The sequence below is a fragment of the Ictalurus punctatus genome, chromosome 2 (assembly GCF_001660625.3).
Source record: "Ictalurus punctatus breed USDA103 chromosome 2, Coco_2.0, whole genome shotgun sequence".
In the NCBI taxonomy this organism is placed as follows: Eukaryota; Metazoa; Chordata; class Actinopteri; order Siluriformes; family Ictaluridae; genus Ictalurus; species Ictalurus punctatus.
In genome coordinates, this window is record NC_030417.2 from 10759220 (window position 1) to 10782355 (window position 23136).

At 42.9% G+C, this 23136-nt stretch overlaps 1 protein-coding gene across 1 annotated transcript; it reads left to right on the forward strand.

The window, feature by feature from the left end:
• Positions 1–1389: 1389 nt before the first annotated feature.
• On the forward strand, positions 1390–22920 carry grm1a (glutamate receptor, metabotropic 1a). Its single transcript, XM_017492926.3, has 8 exons — positions 1390–2434; positions 7052–7301; positions 14784–15019; positions 16855–17101; positions 17661–17832; positions 18664–18790; positions 19499–20441; positions 21789–22920. Exons 1-8 carry the CDS (start codon positions 1723–1725, stop codon positions 22552–22554), a joined length of 3453 nt encoding a protein of 1150 aa, XP_017348415.1. The 5' UTR covers positions 1390–1722; the 3' UTR covers positions 22555–22920.
• Positions 22921–23136: the final 216 nt, after the last annotated feature.

The window sequence follows — 23136 nt, forward strand, 5'->3', positions numbered from 1 at the left end:
TAATAACAAATATAATAATAGATATAATGCTGGCTTGTGATTTCACATGTCGTATTATCCCATGTTGAAATAACTCCTAATGGCCAAATTGTGCACACTACTGATGCATTCCAGTAATGAATCAGGATTTGAAATGACTACTCCAATAGGGTTGGAATAAATACCATTAGGCTTTACAGGCTTTCAATAGACTTCTGAACCAAAATAACCTTGATCTGAAATAGATGGTTTTTTTTTTGTTTTTTTTTTAGGATAATGTAGGCCAATAAACTAGCTAGCTTGCGTTCATTCTATCTATCTTATTTCTTTATTCATTATTTCTTCTATCTCAGTCTGATTCTCCAAATTGTGCCAAATGGGATAAAACTGTCGAGCGACCAAGCAGGAGGAGGGAGGGAGGGAGAGAGAGAGAGAGAGAGAGAGAGAGAGAGAGAGAGAGAGAGAGAGACTCACACGTTGGATAAGTAGTGCAAACTGAAGCATCACAGCTCGGCACCGACTGCTTCAGAAGACAGCAAACCGATGCATCAGACACTCAGGTGCGTATGGCTCGCGAATTCCTGCACACACACACACACACACACACACACACACACACACACACACACACACACACACAGAGAGAGAGAGAGAGAGAGAGAGAGAGAGACAGTGAGAGAGAGACAGAGACAGGTCCTCGCGGTCCTCACCGGTGCTTCATTCTCTGTCTGGACAGATGTGAAGCAGATGCAGAAAAGGCAACGTATTTATTATTCTTATATATTATAGATACCATTATGCCATTCAGAATAAGCTGGTGTTTGCAGCCATGTAGCATTTGTATCACCGCCTTTGTCTTTAATATGGCTCATTGTTATTGCTGTGGAGATTCGAGATGCCTCGGTGACATGCTGGTGTGTGTGCATGTGTGTGTTTTGTTATAGCGGGAAAGCGCGCGCTCGTGATGAACACTAGGGTTGCATTTAGGATTGCATTACGATGCAATAACTATATTGACTTGTGCTCTGCCAAGCAATGCTATGTGTGTGTGTGTGTGTGTGTGTGTGTGTGTGTGTGTGTGTGTGTGTGTGGTGCGCAGTAGTTACGATTTCACCTTCAAAGAGCGGATCAGATTCCTCAGATGCTTGGTTTTGGTCTGGGGTTTTATAGGAGATGAGGATGTCCAAACAGGGATTTATTTATTTATTTATTTATTTATTTCGCTGCTTCATGGACAACATTAATACGAACTGGTGCATGTAGCCTATAAATAAATATATATATATATATATATATATATATATATATATATATATATATATATATATATATATAGATAGATAGATAGATAAAATAAAATAAATAAACATATTAAACGTATGTCATGTGGTTATTAGGCTATATATTAAATGATGCACGGTGTGTAACACACATCCCTAAACGAAACTTTTCATGTTGTTGTTTGAATGAGTCTCAAGCAGGGTTTATTCCTTCATGCACCTCACGACGTTTATTTCAGTGCATTGACCTTTTTCATCTATTTTTTTTTTCATCTCTTACCACTTCCGTTACTCTCTCGACAGGTGTTCGTGGATGCACCTTTATCTTGCACTTTGCACATCATCAGCATCATCATGCCCGCTTCATTAAGGCTGCACCCAGGACGACGCGACCACCGTATACCATCGTAGTCTAGCGGATATGCGCGCGCGGCTGCTCTTGCTCACGCGGCACGCTTGAAAGATGCGCGGAAACCCGCCGCTCTTTGTCACTGCCTTCCTGCTGCTTCTGTCGACGCTCGCGCCGCGGGCGCTGGCCAGCGGCCGCGAGAGCTCGTCGATGTCGCGCGCCGCGGCCCGCTCCGTGGCCCGCATGGACGGCGACGTGATCCTCGGCGCGCTCTTCTCCGTGCACCACCAGCCGTCGGGGGAGCGCGTGGCCGAGCGGAAGTGCGGCGACGTGCGCGAGCAGTACGGCATCCAGCGCGTGGAGGCGACCTTCCACACGCTGGACCGCATCAACGCCGACCCGCACCTGCTGCCCAACATCAGCCTCGGCTGCGAGATTCGAGACTCGTGCTGGTATTCTTCTGTAGCCCTCGAGCAGAGCATCGAGTTCATTCGGGACTCCCTCATATCGATCCGCGACGAGTCCAAAGACGGCTCCAAGTTTTGCGTCGACGGCACGCCCTCGAGCCACCCACCGGCCTCGAAGAAGCCCATCGCGGGAGTGATCGGACCCGGGTCCAGTTCTGTGGCCATCCAGGTGCAGAACCTCCTGCAGCTGTTTAACATCCCGCAGATCGCCTACTCGGCCACGAGTATAGACTTGAGCGACAAGACGCTCTTTAAGTACTTCCTGCGGGTTGTGCCATCTGACACGCTCCAGGCGCGCGCTATGCTCGATATCGTGAAGCACTACAACTGGACTTATGTTTCTGCTGTGCACACAGAAGGCAAGTCTATCTATCTATCTATCTATCTATCTATCTATCTATCTATCTGTCTGTCTGTCTGTCTGTCTAACTAGTTGTCTGACATGAACCTTTCTGATATGCAAATTTTCCGAATAATCAGCATCCTGCTGTATAATGAAATGCTAATTCCCTTCCATTAGACGGAATACAAGTGGACTCTTTATTTCTAATTATTTGCATATCTAAGCATGCCTTAATTAATCAATCAGCTTCTCCACGTTTAATGAAGGAACGAATTGGTTTCCTCCCTCTTCTTCGTCCCCCTCCCTGGAGACGAGAGCGCAACACTGAACAGCCCTGTAAGCTGCTTGATCAGTCCTACTCAAACGTATGTCCAACTCTCCTCTCGTTCGTGAGCTGTCAGAAGCTGATCAGCGTCCCAGGCTGAAACTTCGAAACGTCAGATTTTTCAGATCGTCCAACCGTCTTTGACGCTTAAACGGCAAAATTGATGCACGTCAAACACACGCACACTCAACGAAACAGTTGGTAAGATGTTCAAGTATAAGCATAAGTACAGTGGACACACGCATGCATTCAAGGCTATAGGCACAGCACCATCCACTGAACTCGTCTGCCACCTTCAATGCTTCCTGTTGCCCTTAGCAACAGCGGATGCTCCCGCTCGCATTAATTACCTGGTCAGATTCAGACCTGTGTGGCACACCAAGGCATTCGAATGGCTGCGTCTCATGGGGGCACGAGTTCACTGACATCATAATTGGCAATAGGACGAAATAAACATCGGATTGTGTAATCATGTTCTGGGCGTATAGTAAACAGAACCTCGCAGTCCAATATATCATCAAAGCAACACGATAGAGAATGCAATGGAATTATTTATTTTATGTAATATCTCATCGAGGTAAATTCATTTAGTGCCCTGCCAGGATGACTGGGAGGTCGAACTGGAGAAATGGAGCACAGTGGTGAAAAGAACAAAGAGAAAGTGACCGAGAATTAAGAGATGTGGAAAGGGTACACTTTTCCCTGTAGCCTGAAAAGACGAGACACTTGAAAATAACATGAAAAGTAAAGTAAGTAGTGATCGGTCAGGGTTAAATCTATAGATTCGAGCACTAAAAGAGAACAAAACCTTAAAGCAAAGGTCAAACCATTTCTGTTGGGCGTCTAAATAGTGATCATGAGACTTTATTGATAACATGTACATTACAGCGCAATTGTTTTCTTCACATATCCCAGCATGTCAGGAAGTTAGGGTCAGAGTGCAGGGTCAACCATGATACAGCACCCCTGGAGAGAGGGTTAAGGGCCTTGCTCAAGGGCCCAACAGTGACAGCTTGGCAGTGCTGGGGCTTGAACTCCCAACCTTAGCCTTAACCGCTAAGCCACCGATTTCATCACTGTTTAAATTATACATATGTTCGCCGTCTGATTTGTGAATGGTCAGATTTCTACACTGTTAGAAGAAAAGTGTGTGATGTCTGTGTTTGTAGCTTCCTACAAAACGCCACTCTTTCCGTAATCCTTCAGTTCAGACTAATCTGTTAATGTCTAGGTTGTGAAGGGATGAAATAACAATGGGAAATGTTCAATAAGAGCTGAGAAGGAGAATGGTGCTTATTTGCTTAGTTAACACCAAGGGAGAATTGCCAGCTTGGAAACACACTTGGATAAAGACTTTCAGTCAATGTCTGCGATGCAACGTTTATTCATTGTTTAGGTTCAGTTGGAAATTGAAGTGAGTGATTTTCAGAAATTTCAAATTTCGCTTCAAATGATCTGAAGAGCCGGAGAACATCGAAAAGGCTTTGCCACAAATGGAAGTTGCACAGCTCCAGGGTCTCCAGTTGATCCTGAGCTCAGTTTACAGTCTGTGTGGAGTTCTTGCATGTTCTCGCCATGTTCTCGCCATGCTCTTCATGTTTCTTTTCTCCATGTTAGTTGAATTGCCTTAGCTAAATTCCCCATAAGAAACAAAAAGTTTTTTTTTTTTTCAGCCTGATGCCATAGGAGAACCCTTTTAAGTTACACCAAGAACCTTTACTCTCAAGTTCTTCAGAGAACCATCTATGTCCACGTGCTTTAAAGAACCCACAAATGGTTCTTCATAGCAGTGCCACAAGATAACAACCACGTTATCATAAGTTCTCTAAAAATCCCTTAGTTAGTGCTTTAAGGAACCAAAGTATAGTTCTTAAAAGTGATGCCAGGAGAACCTTTTCCAGTCCCACAAAGAACTTTACAGGGTTCACTTCAACCTGTTAAAGGACGATACCTTGAAGAACCAATACACTGCTCTGAAGAACCTATAATGAAACATAAAGGACTTCTTTAATCTCCAAAGAACCATATAGCTCAACTCAAGAACGCTATACAATGAAATATGCTTCTTGAAAAGAAGAACCATTGAAGAACCTTCAGTCCAGGGATAGGCTCCAGATCTACTGTGAAGCTTGACCAGGATGAGAAGACGAATTTAACGAATGTCACTCAGACTGCAAACAAAACTTCAGCTGAACTTTTGGTGTAGGGATCAGCACTTGGAACCGAGACCATGTTCGCATGGTTATTCAAATCATATACAGATTCCACCTTGCGTCCATGCAGTCATCAGCTCCCTCTCAGCTCTCTGTGATTAAAAGCGCTCTCCAGAGGGCAACAGCAATGGCCTCTTCTCTTGTTGCTGCACCAGGTGTGTTGCACTGAATTATGCATAAGAACTGAACGGCTTTTGTCTTTTGCTGGCCATCATGGAGTTAAATGGAAACGAATATCCCAATTAAAATGCCTTTTGTTACAATCCCATTTCCAAGAAAGTTGGGACAGTATGGAAAATGCGAACAAAAACAAACCAAAAGAGTCATTTGAAAATTCAATTCACCCTGCACCATATTGAAAACACATTATTAACACATTATTGGATGTTTTACTTTGTGAATTTAATTTATTTTTGAAAATATACACTCCTTTCAAATGTGATGACTGCAACACACTCCGGAAAAGTTGGGACAGTCAAATGTTTATCACTGTAGCATTAGCTTTTCTTTTAATAACACTTATTAAGCAATTGGGCGCTCAGTGAAGACACCAGTTGGTTAAAGTTTAGCAAGTGGAATTTTCCCCCATTCGTCCGTTATGTATTTCTTCAGCTGCGCAACTGTACAGGGCCTTCATTACCTTATTTTGCGCTTCATAATGCGCCACACATTCTCAGTCAGAGACAGGTCAGGACTGCAGGCAGGCCATGCTTGCACCCGCATTCTCTGATTACGCAACCATGCACTTGTAATCCATGTTGAATGTGGTTTGGAGTTACCCTGCTCTGGATGGCAGCATATGTTGCTCCAAAAAGTGTACATAGCTTTCTGCATTAATGGTGCCCTCACAGATGTGCAAGTTGCACATGCCATGATGGCTGTTTTGTCCAAGAACTATTTGACTCACAAAACATGATTCCACTGCACTACTGTCCATCTCAGGTGAGACCGAGCCCAGAGAAGTCGGCGGTGCTTCTGGATAGTGTTGATGTGTGGCTTGCATAGTGAAGCCTTAATCTGCATCTGTGGATGCGGCAGCGAATGGTGTCGACTGACAAAGGTTTACGAATGTATTCTCGAGCCCATGCCAGGATATCCATTCCAGACTCATGCCGGGTTTTATGACGGTGACGTCTGAGGGATCGGAGATCACGTGCATTCGGAAGTGGTTTTCGACCTTGCCCTTTACGCACCAGGATTTGACCGGATTCCTTGAATCTTTTAATTATATTGTGCACTGTAGAAGGTGAAATGCCCAAAATCCTACCGATTTGTCTTTGGGGATTTGTCTTTGGAGAATGTTGTTCTCAAAGTGTTGGATTATTTGCCGACGCATCTGTTGGCAGATTTGGAGGCTCCTTATATACTATGATTAGACGATTGCCTCACCTGTTTCACATCACCACCTTATTTCAACTAGTCACATCGCTATTAGTCCTAAATTGCCCCTGTCCCAACTTTTTTGGAATGTGTTGCATGCATCAATTTCAAAATAAATGTTTACCTTAAAAGAACTATACAGTTGATGAGGTAAAACATCAAATACCTTGTCTTTATACATTTCTTTGTTTAAATACAAGTCAAAGTACATTTACGAAACCACTCATCTTTGTTTTTATTAGCATTTTCCATACTGTCCCAACTTTTTCAGAATTGGGGTCGTACATACTTTATTAAATAAGTGTGTATTTCTGTACAATGTCTTAATAACATTGTTAAAGTGAACTAAAAGCCCGTATTGCGTGTGCTGGGTTGTTTTCTCTGTGATTATTGATGTTTTGGTTTGTGTTGATCATTTCAGCTTGAATTTGACTGCCATTTTTGTGTCCTGAATGGTAGTGACCATCTCTCCATTTCATGTCTCTTTCAGTTGCCTGTTTCCATTATGTGTCTTCCATTGTGAATTGTCGTCCATTTCTAATCCCGGGTTCTGGCAGCTCTGACTCCGTTGAGTCACTGGAGGTAACCCAGCCTCAAAAAAAATGCTGTTTTGAGCCATCCATGTTTCCATAAGTCTGAGTTATAAATTTTTTTTTATTATTACTAAAACCCATTCTGATCTATCCTCTGATTTGTGTGTCAAATTTTAACTCAGGCAACTATGGTGAAAGTGGCATGGAGGCATTTAAGGAACTAGTAGCAGAAGAGGGTCTGTGCATCGCACACTCTGATAAGATCTACAGCAACGCAGGGGAAAAGCACTTCGATCGCCTCCTGAGGAAGCTGCGCGAGCGTCTACCCAAGGCCCGCGTGGTCGTCTGTTTTTGCGAGGGCATGACGGTACGCGGCCTTTTAATGGCCATGAGACGACTGGGAGTTGCTGGAGAATTTCTGCTGATTGGGAGGTAAGGAACCTTTCAAAGATTTTTAAAAAAAAATATAATCAGTGCCATTTCTACAGAAGCCCTGAAGGATAAGGTAAAAATAATAAATAAATAATAATAAAATCCTTGTGTAAGATGAAAAAAATAATTTCCAGCATGAATTTGACCATTTTATCCCTTTAAAAAATTAGGAGCTAATTGGCGATAACAATTAGTGTGTTAAACCAACTTCAAACACAAGGCGCAGCTGATTATTTTCCAGCTCCAGTTTTCTTATTGATCAATTTCATATTCTAGAACAACTCCAAAAATGCTTCATTTGCAGCCGAACAATCAAAACCAGTATCGGTATTACCAGTAAGTATAGTAAAGTACAGATTATTAAACAGAGTAGTGTAGTACTGTAGTTCAGCGTTTTGTTTATATAAAATACGGATTGGGTTTATTTGTTCAGGATGAGAAAATGGGCTCGTCCTTTATTCGATCAAATCGTTTTTTTTTAACTTCAGTTCAATCTGACCTATTTCAACAGCTAAAAGAAATGAAAACAGGTCGGAAAAAATGCTTGTTTACAACCGGATTGTGACTTTAACAGTGAGTCATTTATTTATAAAATATGTTTAAAATAACCAAAGTTGACCAAAGCGCTGTACGTCGAAACATACAGTAGTTAAGAGCAGAGAAATCGGCATTGAAGAAAACAAAGCAAAGCAAATAAACCGAAAACAGATTAACATGCTAATTTGTAAACGCATGTTTTTTCATCTTGATTCAGCTTTAGTTCAGCTTTAAACACACCGCCCTAACTGCCTGCATACATAGCCTATCTTCTGGACACTCTATGGCACCAAATTTCACGAAGAACAAAGATAAATGTATAAATTAGTGATGTACCAGTGTATCGGGCCAATAATCGTTATCAGCTGATAACGGCAATTTTTCACGCTTAAAAACGTCTGATGATCATGGCCGATTATATCCTGTCAATCAAAAGAGGGCGGGAAAACACATAGAATTCGTGCTGTGTGTAAAGATGATGTCTCTTGTGTGGAACGACGACAAAACTGCAGTTTATAAGCTCTGCACTGCTAAAATTTTACACCGGAAGTGAGCAGGAGTGAAATGATTCGGCCTCGGGTCTAAATAATTTTTTTCTTTAAAACACCAGTACACCTTTGAAAGATTTAAATGAAGATGAGTTGACAAAAAGTAGTATATCTTGCACAGAAAAATATATTTGTAGAGTAGTATATTTCATATCCAGTTAATGTTAATATATAAAAAGTTGATATTATATATTACCAGTTTGATGTCAGTGATGACGTAGAAATGCTTGTGTTTATGGTGAGTGAATGTGAGACTAACAGGAGGTTTTTAGAATTCAATCAATGTTAATATGAATTAATAACACTCAATAAGTTAAAAAAAATCTTACTTTAATCTTCAGAATGTGGTTCATGTGTGAATGTTAATGTGAGTAATGTGTTTTCTGTTTATGAGACCGGTTACTGTGAAACAACGTGTTGAAATGGAGAGAATAAAGTTTTTATTTGCATTTCCTTCAGAATTGAGGAATGAATTAGTATTAATTAACAAGAAGATATAAAAGATATATAACTATCGTTATCGGTTATCGGTGTCGGCCGATATCACTCTGAATAATCGGTTATCGGTATCGGCTGATAAATATAGTATCGGTGCATCTCTAGTATAAATGATAGTATACTGTATATGATATAGAGTGTACATTCTATTTCATGTGTGCCATTTTTAATCATACCAAAAAAACCTAAAATTTTTTTATTTTGATCTTTACATTTTCAGTCACTTCCGACACAAACTCCTCAAATTTCCTTGAACGGAGCCGGCCAAATGCGTTCCCTTTCTTGACCATGTAAATTAGACGTATATTCTGGAAAATTAGGGCGTCATCCGCATATGAAATGGAAATAAGGGATTATCAGTTTCAGGAGGAAGCTTGTTCCACGCAGCTGAAGCTGATGCATAACTTGTGGACATATCGCTCGTTTTGTGGATGTCGTATGAGAGCTTTATTATCACGCGTCCTTATGTGTGTCAAACCCGCACTTGTTTCTACTCAGCTATGATAAATAAGGATCAGTAAACTAGCTTCACATGCTTTACATAAAGTTCTCCAAAATGCTGGCTTTTCCTATCAAGCACAAGATCAAGTTTCTTAGGAAGCAGTGGGAAGCTTAGATACAGTACATATTGCCACCAAAGGCACAAAACACACACACACACACACACACACAGTTACCAAGGAAACCAGTTAAGATTAAAATTGTTGGGTGGCACGTCTCACCACTAATGAATAAGTTGTGACAGAAATTATTCCCTGTTCTTGTCTTCTATCTCTCTCTCTCTCTCTCTCTCTCTCTCTCTCTCTCTCTCTCTCTGAGTTTTGAGCTTGTAAGGACATTTTTACTGAATACATTTTGTAACAGTTACTTGTTATCTATCTATCTATCTATCTATCTATCTATATATATATATATATATATATATATATATATATATATATATATATATATATATATATATATAAGCTAAAAGAGCTGCTCTTTGTGGTTAGAATTAGGAATTTACAGGCTTCTGTAATATCAGGTTTGTAAAGGTGTGTAAAATGATACCCCCCCCTATTCTTATTCTTCCTATTCATTTAAACAGAAACGCTGAATCGATTGCATTTGAATCTGAACATGTTTGCATAGAGAAACGGTCGTTTTGCCTAGCACAGTGAATCAGAATGGAAAACATGACGTACTGTAACTGAGCATTTCTCCTCCTCAATGTCAGCAATCTATAAACCGTTCGTCTCTGAAATGGTCAAATCTCTCTTCGTGTTGTGTCGAGGCAATGCTCCTGGACAGCAGGCTCTGAACACAATTACGGCTGAGAAGGAAAATGAAGAATAATGGACATAAATGGATAAAATATGTTTGATAAATGTAGAAAAAACCCCATAGAGATCTTCATATCAGGGAATATTAATCAGAATTTAATATCATTCCTTTCCTTCCTTCGCTGAAGTATCCTCCTACGGTATGTTCGCATCATTCTTTCACACAGATTATGAAAAATGTGCCACACTCTCCTTGGCCAGCAGTTTCTATTATATTACACAACTTTCCCCATTAAAAATGAAAGATAGCTGCGAGAGCTTCCGTCTCTAATTAGTAGCGTGTGCGTAAAAGCGGCATCTGACTCGTTTTGAATGGATATTGCAATGTGAGAGCAATCCAACCGCTTCACATGAGCACGGTAGATAGTTTCACCTTTTTATAGACACAATACTGTAGTTTATAATCGCATTGCAGTATTACTACAGTAGTAAAACACTTCTGTAATGGAAAAATATATAATCGGTATACCTATAGGGCACACGGAGGCTTAGTAGTTAGCACGTTCACCTCACACCGCCAGGGTCGGGGGTTCGATTGCATGTGTGTGGAGATTCCTCCCCCAGTCCAAAGACATGCATGGTAGGCTGTTTGGCATGTCCAAAGTGTCTGTAGTGTATATGTGGGTGTGTGTATGTGTATGCTAGTGTGCCCTACGATGGATTGAAACCCCGCCTTGTGCCCGATGCTCCCTGGGATAGGCTCTAGGTTCCCCGTGACCCTGAAGGATAAGTGGTATAGAAGATGGATGGATGGTATACCTATAAAGATCATAATAAAGATAGTATTGCTGTTTTGTTTGTGTGTGTGGACATATTTTTACATCTTAGTGTGGACCAAACGTCCAGCCCTGACAGTTTTGACCTAGTGGGGACATTTGGCAGGTCAAAAATGACAGCTTTAAAAACAAACAAACAAACAAATAAATAAACTAAACTAAAAGTTAAAATGATTTTCTTTAAGTTTAAGGTTACGCATAGCAAAGCATTAATTAGCTAGTTTAACAATTATGAGACCTGGTATCGGCTGTGCTCTCTGGGTGGGAGGGGCATACTCTTTCTCCCCTGTCAATCAGAGCGACATTAGCCAATCAGAGGATTTTGTAAGCTCGTGTATGTGGAAGAGGGCAAATAGAGCTTACCTCTGAGTGTGTTACGCAGCCAACACGTCTCGGAGGAATCGTGGGTTGCTAGCTGTTGTATGATAGGTGTTAGATAAACAAATTGCCTAGCTTTGGGTGTGGGATGTGATGTATGGGAAGTCGAAAATACACGCATACACAATGTCCCCAAAGACCCTTAAAACTCCAATAGAACAGGATGTGTGTACGCAGTATGTGTCTTTTCTTTCCAATCGTTATGCCAATAAGCACTATTCGATAAGCACGGATCAGACGCTGCGTTTAAATGCCTCACGAGTCCGACTCGTAATGAATGTCTGATTGTGTACGTACGCATTAGTTAAAAGATTAGATCCCGCTGGCTTCCTTCCAGATCTCGAATCTCTGCTTACTGGTGCGTTTCTGCCACCTTGCCCAATCCTTGCTTTGGATTGATTTAAGCCTGGCACAGTCTGTAGTAGCTTTGGCAGCGCCAACGACGTCTTTCGGTCAAGTAGGTCACCTCAAAGTAGTGTTTTTTTTTTTTTTTTAAACATGCTTTTTGAGCTGTGTGGTCTCGCCCCTGCTTTGCAAGAAGATTGAATTTCGAAGTATTCCGGGCTTGTAATGTGGTAGTCATCTTATCCTCCATCTGTTTTTTTTATTTTATTTTAAATGTATGTTTGTGTGGTTTTTTTTGGAAGACTTATCATGGGTGAGTGTGTTTTTAAAAGGTTTTACAAGGCTCTGGGGAGACTGAGCTCGCTTTCCAGAACATCTTTCTTTCATTAGCTCTCCATTTTTAATACATTAGAGGATATCTTATTCACAAGGGCAGCGAGATAGAAAGGGGGAGTGAGAAAGAGAGAGACAATAGGGGGGGAAATGATGTAAATGTGTGGGAGGAAGGTTTATGACCCAAGATGTGAGAAAGATTGAACTTTTTTTTTAATTGCTATAACGGTCTTTTCTTTCTCTGCTGAGATTCCGACACAACTCTGTGGCGATAGCACTTTATGTATTTTAGCTTAATGGCTTCATTCACATGCGGACATGCTTGCTTGTGAATGTGTGTGTGTGTGTGTGTGTGTGTGAGTTGTCACATGCCAATTTGTTGCTGTGATTAGCAACACTAACAGTCTGGGTAGCTGGAAAAGTCCCCAAGGTTTTAGTTAACTACAGCACTACAATATTGCAGTGCAGAAAACTTGTAAACCGTTTTGGGAGTTTGGATGGATGGATGGATGGATGGAGAGTGATTAAGGATAGATCTCTGAATAGTAAAGCGAAAAAAAGAGGAGGTGTTCAGATGTTTCGTTGGCAGGAAAGAAACAGTACGAACGTTCAGGACGTACAAGTGATGGACAGATCGTTTTGAGGCAGGCAGATGAAAGCTGGAGCACTGTAAGTGAGAAAGAGAGGGAGAAAGAGAGACCAGGCGCGAAAGAGGCAGTGCCAAGCTGCTCCGAACTGGAGCGCCATGAATTAGTAAAGGCCTCTGGATAAGCTTTAATGGCCGTCAGCCTAATCCAGAGAAGCACGGTCTACGTCCAAGCGTATTCAGCACACAGGCACGGTGCTCAGGAGGGTAAAGAGAAGAAGGGAATGGAGAGGAGGTCAAGAGATAGGAAAGTGACGTGAAAGGAAATGGAAACGAGAGACGGGGATGAAGGTGAGGAAAATGTGGCAAATGAGGAATTGTTACACTAGGAGATAAAATAAAAAATTCTCTTCATAAATCCTTCATCTTTAGTAACTGCTGGTCTGGGTTATGTTGGATCCGGAGAACCCTCGGTGCAGCCCTGGATGGAACACTGGATGGAACACTGGATGGGATTGGGGCAGTGGTGGCTTGGCGGTTAAGGCTCTGCGTTACTGATCGGAAGGTCAAGCCCCAGCACTGCCAAGCTGCCACTGTTGGGCCCTTGAGCAAGGCCCTTAACCCTCTCTGCTCCAGGGGCGCTGACCCTGCACTCTGACCTCAACTTCCTGGCATGCGAAGAAAAGAATTTGACTGTGCTGTAATGTATACGTGTCCAATAAATACTCATGATCATTATTCACACTTACAGGCAATTTAGAATCACCAATCCACCTAGCGCCATGTTAAAGGAAACCGGAGAACCCAGAGGAAACACCACACAGACAATAACCCGAACTCAGGATTGAACCCACGGCCCATCAGTGGTTCAGTAAAAGCCTTTTCTTTATAATGGTCATTCATCACGCTGGATATAACGGACTTTGTTCATTAACCGTTCGTACGAGTGTATACACAAGAAATTTGTTATTCGTGAAAACCTGTACATTTGCAAAAAAAATTTTTAAATGTTCATATCCTACTCGTGCTCCTGAGTGTGTGTAAAATTACGATAACTTATTGATATGGTGAAGTAAGGAAATGTTTATTTATTTTTTATACATATTTTTGGAAGGAGTCTCCTAGTGTCAGCGCTGTGGAACAGTCGATACGGGAGGGTCGTCAGGATGGAGGGCTTTGTGGTTTCTTGTAAAATGACAAGCTGTATTGACTCTCATTTCCGTCAATTTATGCTCGGTATAAAATAAGGAAAAGAACATGTTTTTAGGTCACAGCCTCGAAGAGGTAATAGAGTCACTCGAGCTCTGTGGTACGTCCCACATGGAGAGATCTGTGACTAGAAAATGAAAACAATGTGAAGAGGACTGAGAAAAGGGGCTTCGAGGTGAGTTAAGGCCACAAATGAAACTGAAATAAGCGCCGTTCCCAAACAGGTTGGGAGGCTGTGGCTCAGGTGGTAGAGCGGGTTGTCCACTAATCGTAGGGTTGGCGGTTTGATTACAGGCCCATGTGACTCAACATACCGAAGTGTCCTTGGGCAAGACACTGAACCCTAAGTTGCTCCCAATGGCAAGTTAGCGCCTTGCATGGCAGCTCTGCTACCATTGGTGTGTGACTGTATCACCTAAATGTGTATACTTAACATTAGTTACATTTCAATATATTTGTACATATATTTGATTTCAAGTATAAAGTCAGGAGAATTAATATTTTTATATTCGCAACAGCAGTTTAACTAAAGACTAAAGGTGGTATTGCATTTAAGACTCTAGACATTCAAGTGTCAAGATGTATCACCAATCCTAATGGGCTACGCTTTGTTTGCTAACTTCTAAAAGTTTCAATAGGGTTAGTTCTTGCATCGAAGATTGAGCTGCATAACATAGCTAGCTACGAAATAACTAGATAACCGTAGCTAACTGGCTATGAATACGATTTTAACCTCAGGCTTCTATAAACAAACGAATCAATGTTTATCGTAGAATTGAATCAATTCTGCACAAACGTAATCGACCTACGTACGGAGGTTGCATTATTTAGGAGTGATAGCAATACCATGCTGAATATCGCAGTAAGACTTATATAATACAGTATGTCTGAAGTATAGCGTCGTATAAGTCTGTAAGACCCCTGAAAGTCTCTCTTTATCTGTTTGTCAGTGATGGATGGGCAGATCGTGACGAGGTGGTGGAGGGATACGAGCAGGAAGCGGACGGAGGGATCACTATAAAGCTGCAGTCGGAGGAAGTGACGTCGTTTAACGAATACTTCCTGAAGCTGCGCCTGGACACCAACACCAGGAATCCGTGGTTCGCTGAGTTCTGGCAGTACCGCTTCCAGTGCCGCATACCCGGCCACCCTCAGGAGAACCCTAACTACCAAAAACTCTGTACAGGTAAAAATAAAAGAAAAGATTGACTATGAATAACACACTTTAACAACTGTGCTAATACTCAAAACACGACACAATTGATAGATTTGGATTGATCTGACACCCCCAACCCCCCCCCCCCCCCTTCCCAATTGGCCATTTGCAGGCTGTGATGGACGAGGACAAATCGGGCAAAAAATAACCAAATAAAAAATCTGCAGCAGGTGACAAAAGCAGTAGGAGCAACGAGCAGTTCATACGATGCAAAGCAATGGATTAAGCATACAAAGAGTGCAAAATATAGCAGTCTGATTATATTAGCACGCGTTTATCCAGTTTACTCTTGTGTTGTTTTTTGGTATGTCACACATTGCCTTGATTGGTTGCTTGCAAAACCATCAGTCATCCTAGAACCTGCTTCTTTTGGCTAAAGCAGTCTATCTAGTGTATGTATTTATCCCCAAAACAAGCATAGACAATCAAAAGATCACTGTAATTATTTTATATTGCTTAAGAGCCATATCTCCCAGTGAAGCTAAGTAGGGTTGAGCCTGGACAGTACTTGGATGAGAGACCTCCTGGGGGAAAACTAAGATTGCTGCTAGAAGTGGTATTAGTGAAGCCAGCAGGGGGAGCTCACCCTATGGTCTGTATGGGGCCTAATGCCCCAGTATAGTGACGGGGACACTATACTGTAAAAACAGCACCGTCTTTCGGATGAGACGTTAAATCGAGGTCCGAGGACTCTATGGTCATTAAAAACAAATCCTAGGACACTTCTTGTAAAGTGTAGGGGTGTAACCCTGGTGTCTAGGCAAAATTCCCCCATTGGCCCTTCTCTATCATGGCCCCCTAATAATCCCCATCTCTGATTTGGCTACATCACTCTCTCCTCTCCATGAATAGCTGGTGTGTGGTGGGCGTTCTGGCGTACTATGGCAGCCGTCGCATCATCCAGATGGATGCTACACACTGCTGATGGTTGAGGAGACCCCTTCCTTTACTATATAAAACGCTTTGGGTTTCTAGACAAGCTCTATATAAATGTAACTGTCACTAACTAACTAAAAGATTCAACTCTTACACTGAAAGCACCAGAGAGGCCTGGCGTGTGTGTGTGTGTGTGTGTTGTGCAAATGTGTGAACATGTCCACAGTGCTCACAGCATGTGTGGAGGCCGCGCACACAGCTGGCAGTCTGCATGTGTGTGATTGTATGATTGTGTGTTTGTGTGTGTGTGTGTGTGTTTGTGTGAAAGAAAAAAAGGAGCTGAAGGACAGAAGGCTTCGCTGTTCAGCCATGTGTGGCTTTCAGTAAAAGACGTAAACAAACGCAGCATTCAGCGAACACTGAAGAATTCTATCAAAGCTGTAATTTGACCAAAAAGAAAGTTTATAGCTTTGGATGGCTGTGAGGGCCATCACTAATGATGCAGGAATCTGGGCAGGTTTTTTGTTTTGTTTTGTAGCTCAGTACGCTTTTAGACACATCCCCCTCCCCAACCCATCCCCCTCCACCACCCCACCCCACCCCACAGTTAGACACTGTATAATTACACGCACATTTATACAACAAATAACTTCATTCCCAAGATTCATTTCCTTCTGCTGTGAGCCTAAGAACAGTTTCCTTCTTATTAAGTTTGTACACGAAGCTGCCGGATACGTATGTGATTATTTCATGGTTAACCGTAGAACAAGCTTTAAAGCTGGTCAAATTGATGCCTTTTGTTTTACAAAGCAATGGCGTTTGAAAATGTTTTTTTGCTGCTAACAAGCAGTAAACCAATAAACGATGTGGGGGAAAAAATGTTTTATGTAGTGTACAGGATAACAAAAATAAGTTTGCTCTGCCAACAGGAAATGAGAGCTTGAAGGACAACTATGTTCAGGACAGTAAGATGGGCTTTGTGATCAACGCAATCTACGCAATGGCCCACGGGCTCCATGATATGCATGGTGATCTGTGTCCGGATCACGAGGGCTTGTGTGAGGCTATGGACCCCATCGATGGAAGCAAACTCTTAGAATACCTGCTCAAAACGTCTTTCACCGGCGTCTCTGGAGAGGAGGTGTACTTCGACGAGAACGGAGATTCTCCTGGCAGGTAATTGAAAGCTAATAATTATGGGATCTTCTCTGTTAGTTAATAAACAGATGAATGAGATCTTGGAAACGGCTCCCTGAGCATGGATTGTAACGCAGGATACGTTATAAGCGACACTATACGGCATGTCGTGCATGTTGATTCGATACCGCGCGCAGACGTCACCACACGCAGGTGTGTGTCCAAATGTAATAGGTTTCGAGTGGAACAGATTTTCTGTCTGAGGTCAGAGCTCCAGCTGTTTCCACTCCGATTCCTACACGAGTCGAGTCCTGTCACTGTGACTGCATGCTCATTAAGATGACAGGTTGGAGTTAGAGCGCTGTCACCATTGGTGTTATCATGTGTGGAGATGTACGTACGTCCTGGAGGTCTGTCACTTGTCTGAGTGTTATAGTAATGTAGGTTGTAGTTCCCTATGACAAATCCAGATTAGGGGCATGAGAATAAGTCCTTGTGTAAATATGATACATGTAAACGTCTGTGAGTCTGGATACTTGCATAAGCGGCCTCATATATAAATTTTTCTTGTCTTCTTTTTGCGATCTTTCTCTTTCAGGTATGACATTATGAATTTGCAGTATGTAGAGGAGCTAGGTCGCTATGACTACATCAACGTGGGCTCGTGGCACGAGGGTCTACTGAGCATTGATGATTATAAGCTGATGACCAACCTCAGTGAGATGGTGCGCTCCGTCTGCAGTGAGCCTTGTTCCAAGGGCCAGATCAAGGTGGGCTTTGGTTCGCTTTGACACTTGCCTGGATATTTTGCTTTTGCATTTTCAGTGGTAAAGAAGGAAAAGGTAAGATGTAGGTATAGGCGTTGCAGCATGTACCTGCAGTAATACATACAGTTGTAGGGAACCTGATAAAAGCAGCGATGCATATATAGATTGGCATCTAAGCCAATCATGTGGCAGCAGCGCAGTGCATAAAATCATGTAGATACACGTCAAGTGTTCACATCAAACATCAGATTTTTATCCGTGGCATGGTTGTTGGCGCCAGATGGGCTGGTTTGAGTATTTCAGAAACTGCTGATCTTCTGAGATTTTCACACACGCACACAAAACAGTCTCTGGAGTTTAGATAGAATGCTGGGAAAAACTTAAGCATCTCATGAGCGGTGGTTCTATGGGTATAAACACCTTGTTGAAGAGACAGGTCAGAGTGTCAGACTGTTTTGAGCTGACAGGAAGCCTATGATAACTCAATGAATCACTCATTACAACCGTGGTGAGCAGAAAAGAATCTCAGAATGCACAAACCTTGAGGCCAAGAACAGGAATGTGAAGCTACAGCGGGCACGGGTTGACCTCGCCGGGTCTCGGTGAACCTTGTGCTCACTGTAGCTGACAGGAGTGGAACCTGATGTGGTCTCTGAGATGCTTGGTATTATAATATACAGTGGTTATTTGCATCACTGTACACAGCTTAAACCAGTCTCCTGTGACGCCTCTCATCAAACCGCTGTTTGATCGACTGAACTGGGACGTTATGTTCGATTTTCCGCTTGATTATGAGAATAACAATTTGCTGTGACTTGTGATCCCCGACTCTAGGTGATCCGGAAAGGTGAGGTGAGCTGCTGCTGGATCTGCACGACCTGTAAGGACAACGAGTATGTGCAAGACGAGTTCACCTGCAAGGCCTGCGATCTGGGCTGGTGGCCCGATAACGAACTGGCAGGTAACAAATCTTTTAGCAGATCTGTTCATTTGTCCATCTCACCAGGTCGATCATTTCTCAACCTTGATTGTTATTTGTGTCACCCAAACATCCATTCTACTCATTTAGGCAAACGACTAACTGTTAAACACACTGAGGTTTTCAATGCCTACAGCTGTCCTTTCTCTCTATCTGTCTTTCTTCTTCTCTCTGCTACTCCGTTCCACATACCCCTGACTCACTTTCTTCTATTCCTCGCTCTGTTCTCGATGCTGTGTTGTTTTGACAGCGGTGTGCAGCAACACGGAGAGAGGTGTACCACACTGAATTCAGAATTCCTTCAATGTCCACTAGTCATATGCCAAGAACAACAGTAAAAACTGTGAAACGAAGAGATTCTAGCCTCTGTTCGAATGAAATAGAGTATACAAAAATGCCGATGCGTGCTGAGCACAATGAAAGTGTAGAGAAAGTGAAAAAGTAATGGGAAACAGGGCACACGGCTGGTAAATCAGCTGCAATAGGATTTGTATGGCTCCCCATATAGCAAAATTAGGAATCGCATATTCTCATAAATCTTTCTCATCGGCTTGCTCTCTTGTGTCGGCGTGTACATGCATTTGTATTTATCATCCTTTAATTGTCAGATATCTTCTCCCTCTGGTAACGTTTCCTTATGTTTATTTACTTTCCTCTCATATTCTCTCTACATCTTTTTCTTTCTCTCAGGGTGTCAACCTCTTCCTCTGAAATGCCTGGAATGGAGCAGCATCGAGTCCATTGTGGCAGTCGTCTTCTCCTGCCTGGGCATCCTGGTGACTCTCTTTGTAACCTTCATCTTCATCCAGTACAGAGACACTCCAGTGGTCAAGTCATCAAGCCGTGAGCTGTGCTACATTATCCTGGCGGGTATCTTCTTGGGGTACATTTGCCCTTTTACCCTGATCGCACGGCCTACTGTGATCTCATGCTACCTACAGCGCCTCCTAGTGGGCCTTTCATCAGCAATGTGTTACTCAGCATTGGTTACCAAGACGAACCGCATTGCGCGCATCCTGGCTGGCAGTAAAAAGAAGATCTGCACTCGCAAGCCACGCTTCATGAGTGCCTGGGCGCAGGTAGTGATTGCCTTCATCCTCATCAGCCTACAACTCACACTGGAGGTTGTGCTCATTGTGCTGGAGCCTCCCGAACCAATCAAGAGCTACCCAAGCATTAGGGAAGCCTACCTCATCTGTAACACCAGTACCTTGGGCATGGTGGCACCATTAGGCTACAATGGCTTGCTCATCCTGAGCTGCACCTACTATGCCTTCAAAACGCGCAACGTACCAGCCAACTTCAACGAGGCCAAATACATCGCCTTCACCATGTACACCACATGTATCATCTGGCTCGCGTTCGTGCCCATCTATTTTGGCTCCAATTACAAGATCATCACCACCTCATTCTCCGTCAGCCTGAGTGTCACCGTGGCTCTGGGCTGCATGTTTACCCCCAAGATGTACATCATCATCGCCAAGCCAGAGCGCAACGTGCGCAGCGCCTTCACCACATCGGACGTGGTACGCATGCACGTGGGAGACGGCAAGGCAGCCGCCGCGTGCCAGAGCAACAGCTTCCTGAACATGTTCCGCAGGAAGAAGAACAACGCCAACAGCAGCAGCACCAAGTGAGTGGACCCTTTATACAGTGTATCATAACAAGAGCGATTGTGTTATTAGGCAGCCAATCACATATCTATGCAGTCTACACTGTCAGAAAAGAGTGTTCTGTAGGTACAAACAGTTTAGACTTATAAAGATGCATGACAAATGAGGTGATGACGTTTAAAGGTACACAACATTATCTAGGTCCTCTAACTAAAGGTACAATGGACACTTGGCAAGCATTTTATGTACCCTAAAATTACAGTTAAGTACCTTTTGTTCTGACAGTGTACCACGACACAAAATGATCTAGTTGTCTTTTAGGAGGCACATTGTTTTGGCAGTACTTGTTTTCTACATTTATACAGTAACTGTTAAAATAACATGCCAGTACCACAGATTAATCCTGGTCTTGAATCATGAAACATAACTTTTGATTCGTTTTCTTCGGCTTAATCTGTGTAGTAAAAACCGATACGCTGTGAATGACAAATTCTTCCATAGTAACAGGTCACACGGATTGTGTCCTTCCTAGCAAATGTGTCTATTTTCTTCTTTCTGATGTTAGCTGTGCCATGTTTTTCTCCTTGCCGCAAACTGGAGTATGTATGTAGAGTTTTGTTAGCACCAGGCTCCAATCAGCTGTCCTCTGTCTGTCCTGAGCTCTTCTCCGAAACCTAATTTTCATCAAACCACCCACCGCGTAACCCCCCCAACCCCCCACCCCCACCCCTCCCTGATATTAACCCAGTTCTCAGCCTCCCCATCCCGTTCTCCCTCCTTTACTGAAGAAAATTAACACAGTTTATTAAAAGTGCTGCTCCTCCAGTCCCTACCCTGCTTCCAGCTTTCAACTCTGAGGCATCTTTCTGTCATGAGCCCGTTCTGCTTAACTTGATTACACCACTGATTTCCGGTTGTTGTGTGCACAGTGCTAAACCTTGACAGGGCTTTGCGCTGTGCCACAGGAGATCTGAAACTATTGAGGGAAATTCCATAAAGCCCTGTGTTCATTTCGGCATGATGTTCAGTGCAAACAGAGCGGTGCAGGGAGGGGATGGCGGTCGGCCATGTGACATTCATAATGCTCTCCCAACAATCCATTATGTACCGTGTCCAGCATGTTTCAACCCAGTTGTTTGGAATGCAGTGTTTAAATAAATAAATAATAAGTGAATGATCCTCAGCTAGGAAAACTAACCCATAGTGATGGTTTGTAGGGTTGAATTTAGGAAGGATGCTGTGTTGTATTGGGATGATAATGATGATGATGATGATGATGATGTACTGATGATGTTGTTCTGTGTGTCTCTGTTGCATTTTGGCCCATTCCCCGTGGGAATAACGCTGGGTCTCTGTCTCGTTCATAGTCCTAATGGAAAGTCTGTGTCATGGTCTGAATCAGGTGCCCGGCCCCAGGGGAGGGGGTCGAGTGTGTTCCACAGACTGTCTGTGCATGTGAGGAGGCAAGCAGTCGGCCAGAGTCAGACGGCGGTCATCCGACCCCTAACTAACGCCTCGCAACCCCTGCACCCCGAATACGACCCTGGACTTGACACAGACCACAGCGGCTCACAACCTAACAACAAGGTTCTCTACAACCTCAATGAGGAGGGCGATGAAGGGTGCCGATCCCCTTGCAACATACATGGAACAACCCCGGATAGAAGGGAGCCAGCCTCTTACTCACCTGCTCACCTGATAGGCCTCACCTCTGACTCTTTAGATGGGGGCCGAGTGGATACGCTAAGCTCTAACGTTAGGGCTTTCGATGAAATGGTGGGCAACAGAGTGAGCCCTGCTTACAATCCATTATCCAATCAGCTACCTCTGCCCCTGCAGGGGGAGATGTTATCTGAAGACGGTTCAGAAATGGAGGCTCTTGACCTTATCCATGGCTTCTTGTATGACAGTACTGTACAGGAAGAAGAGGAGGAGGAGGAGGAAGAAGAAGAAGAAGAGGGTGGACAAGAGGAGTTGGCACAAAGCAAACTTACACTCCTTGCTCCGCCCTCACCGTTCAGGGACTCGCTGCATTCAGGCAGGTCAATCCCAGGATCCCCTGCCCTTGACAACGAACCAAACACCTCCCAGGAAGTGACCTATGCTCCCAAACAAAGCTCTTTTACACTGTGAGAGCAGGTGCTCAGGATACTAAAAATGGCCGGCTCCCACTTCACTTTGTTTATCTTATTTAATTTTTGCAATTGCTTGCTTACATGTTTTTTTGTTTTGTTTTGTTTTTTACATGTACAAGACATTCCTGCCAGGAATGAAACCATTTGAAGAGAGACAGCAAGTCCAAACAAACGGAACATGGGATTACTGTTCTAAAGTTGTGATATGTAGAAAAGCTGGAGCGGCAAAATATCAAATCCACTAGTGATGACGTTGTGTTCAGTGGGGATTAAGAGTCCAAATACCAGTGCGCTGCTGTTTGTATGGACCACAAAGGAAGAAACTCAGACTTTGGGTCTATAATGTATGGACTATGTAGCCTGATATCATTGTAAATGTATATATATATATATATATATATATATATATATATATATATATATATGTATATATAAATATATCCTTGTTACATACAGGAAGCAGAGTGTGTAGTCATGTCACAGCTGAGGTCAAGACCACAAACATCATGCTTGAACGATCCACAAAATCCAGACTAAGACTAATTATCTTTAAGATTTGGAGAGTGCCAGAATACCAGTG

Coding starts and splice junctions, on each gene's coding strand:
- grm1a (XM_017492926.3), top strand. CDS start 1,723: ATGCGCGGAAACCCGCCGCTCTTTGTCACTGCCTTCCTGCTGCTTCTG. Junction 7,302..14,783: donor GAATTTCTGCTGATTGGGAG/GTAAGGAACCTT, acceptor TCTGTTTGTCAG/TGATGGATGGGCAGATCGTG. Junction 17,102..17,660: donor AACGGAGATTCTCCTGGCAG/GTAATTGAAAGC, acceptor TTTCTCTTTCAG/GTATGACATTATGAATTTGC.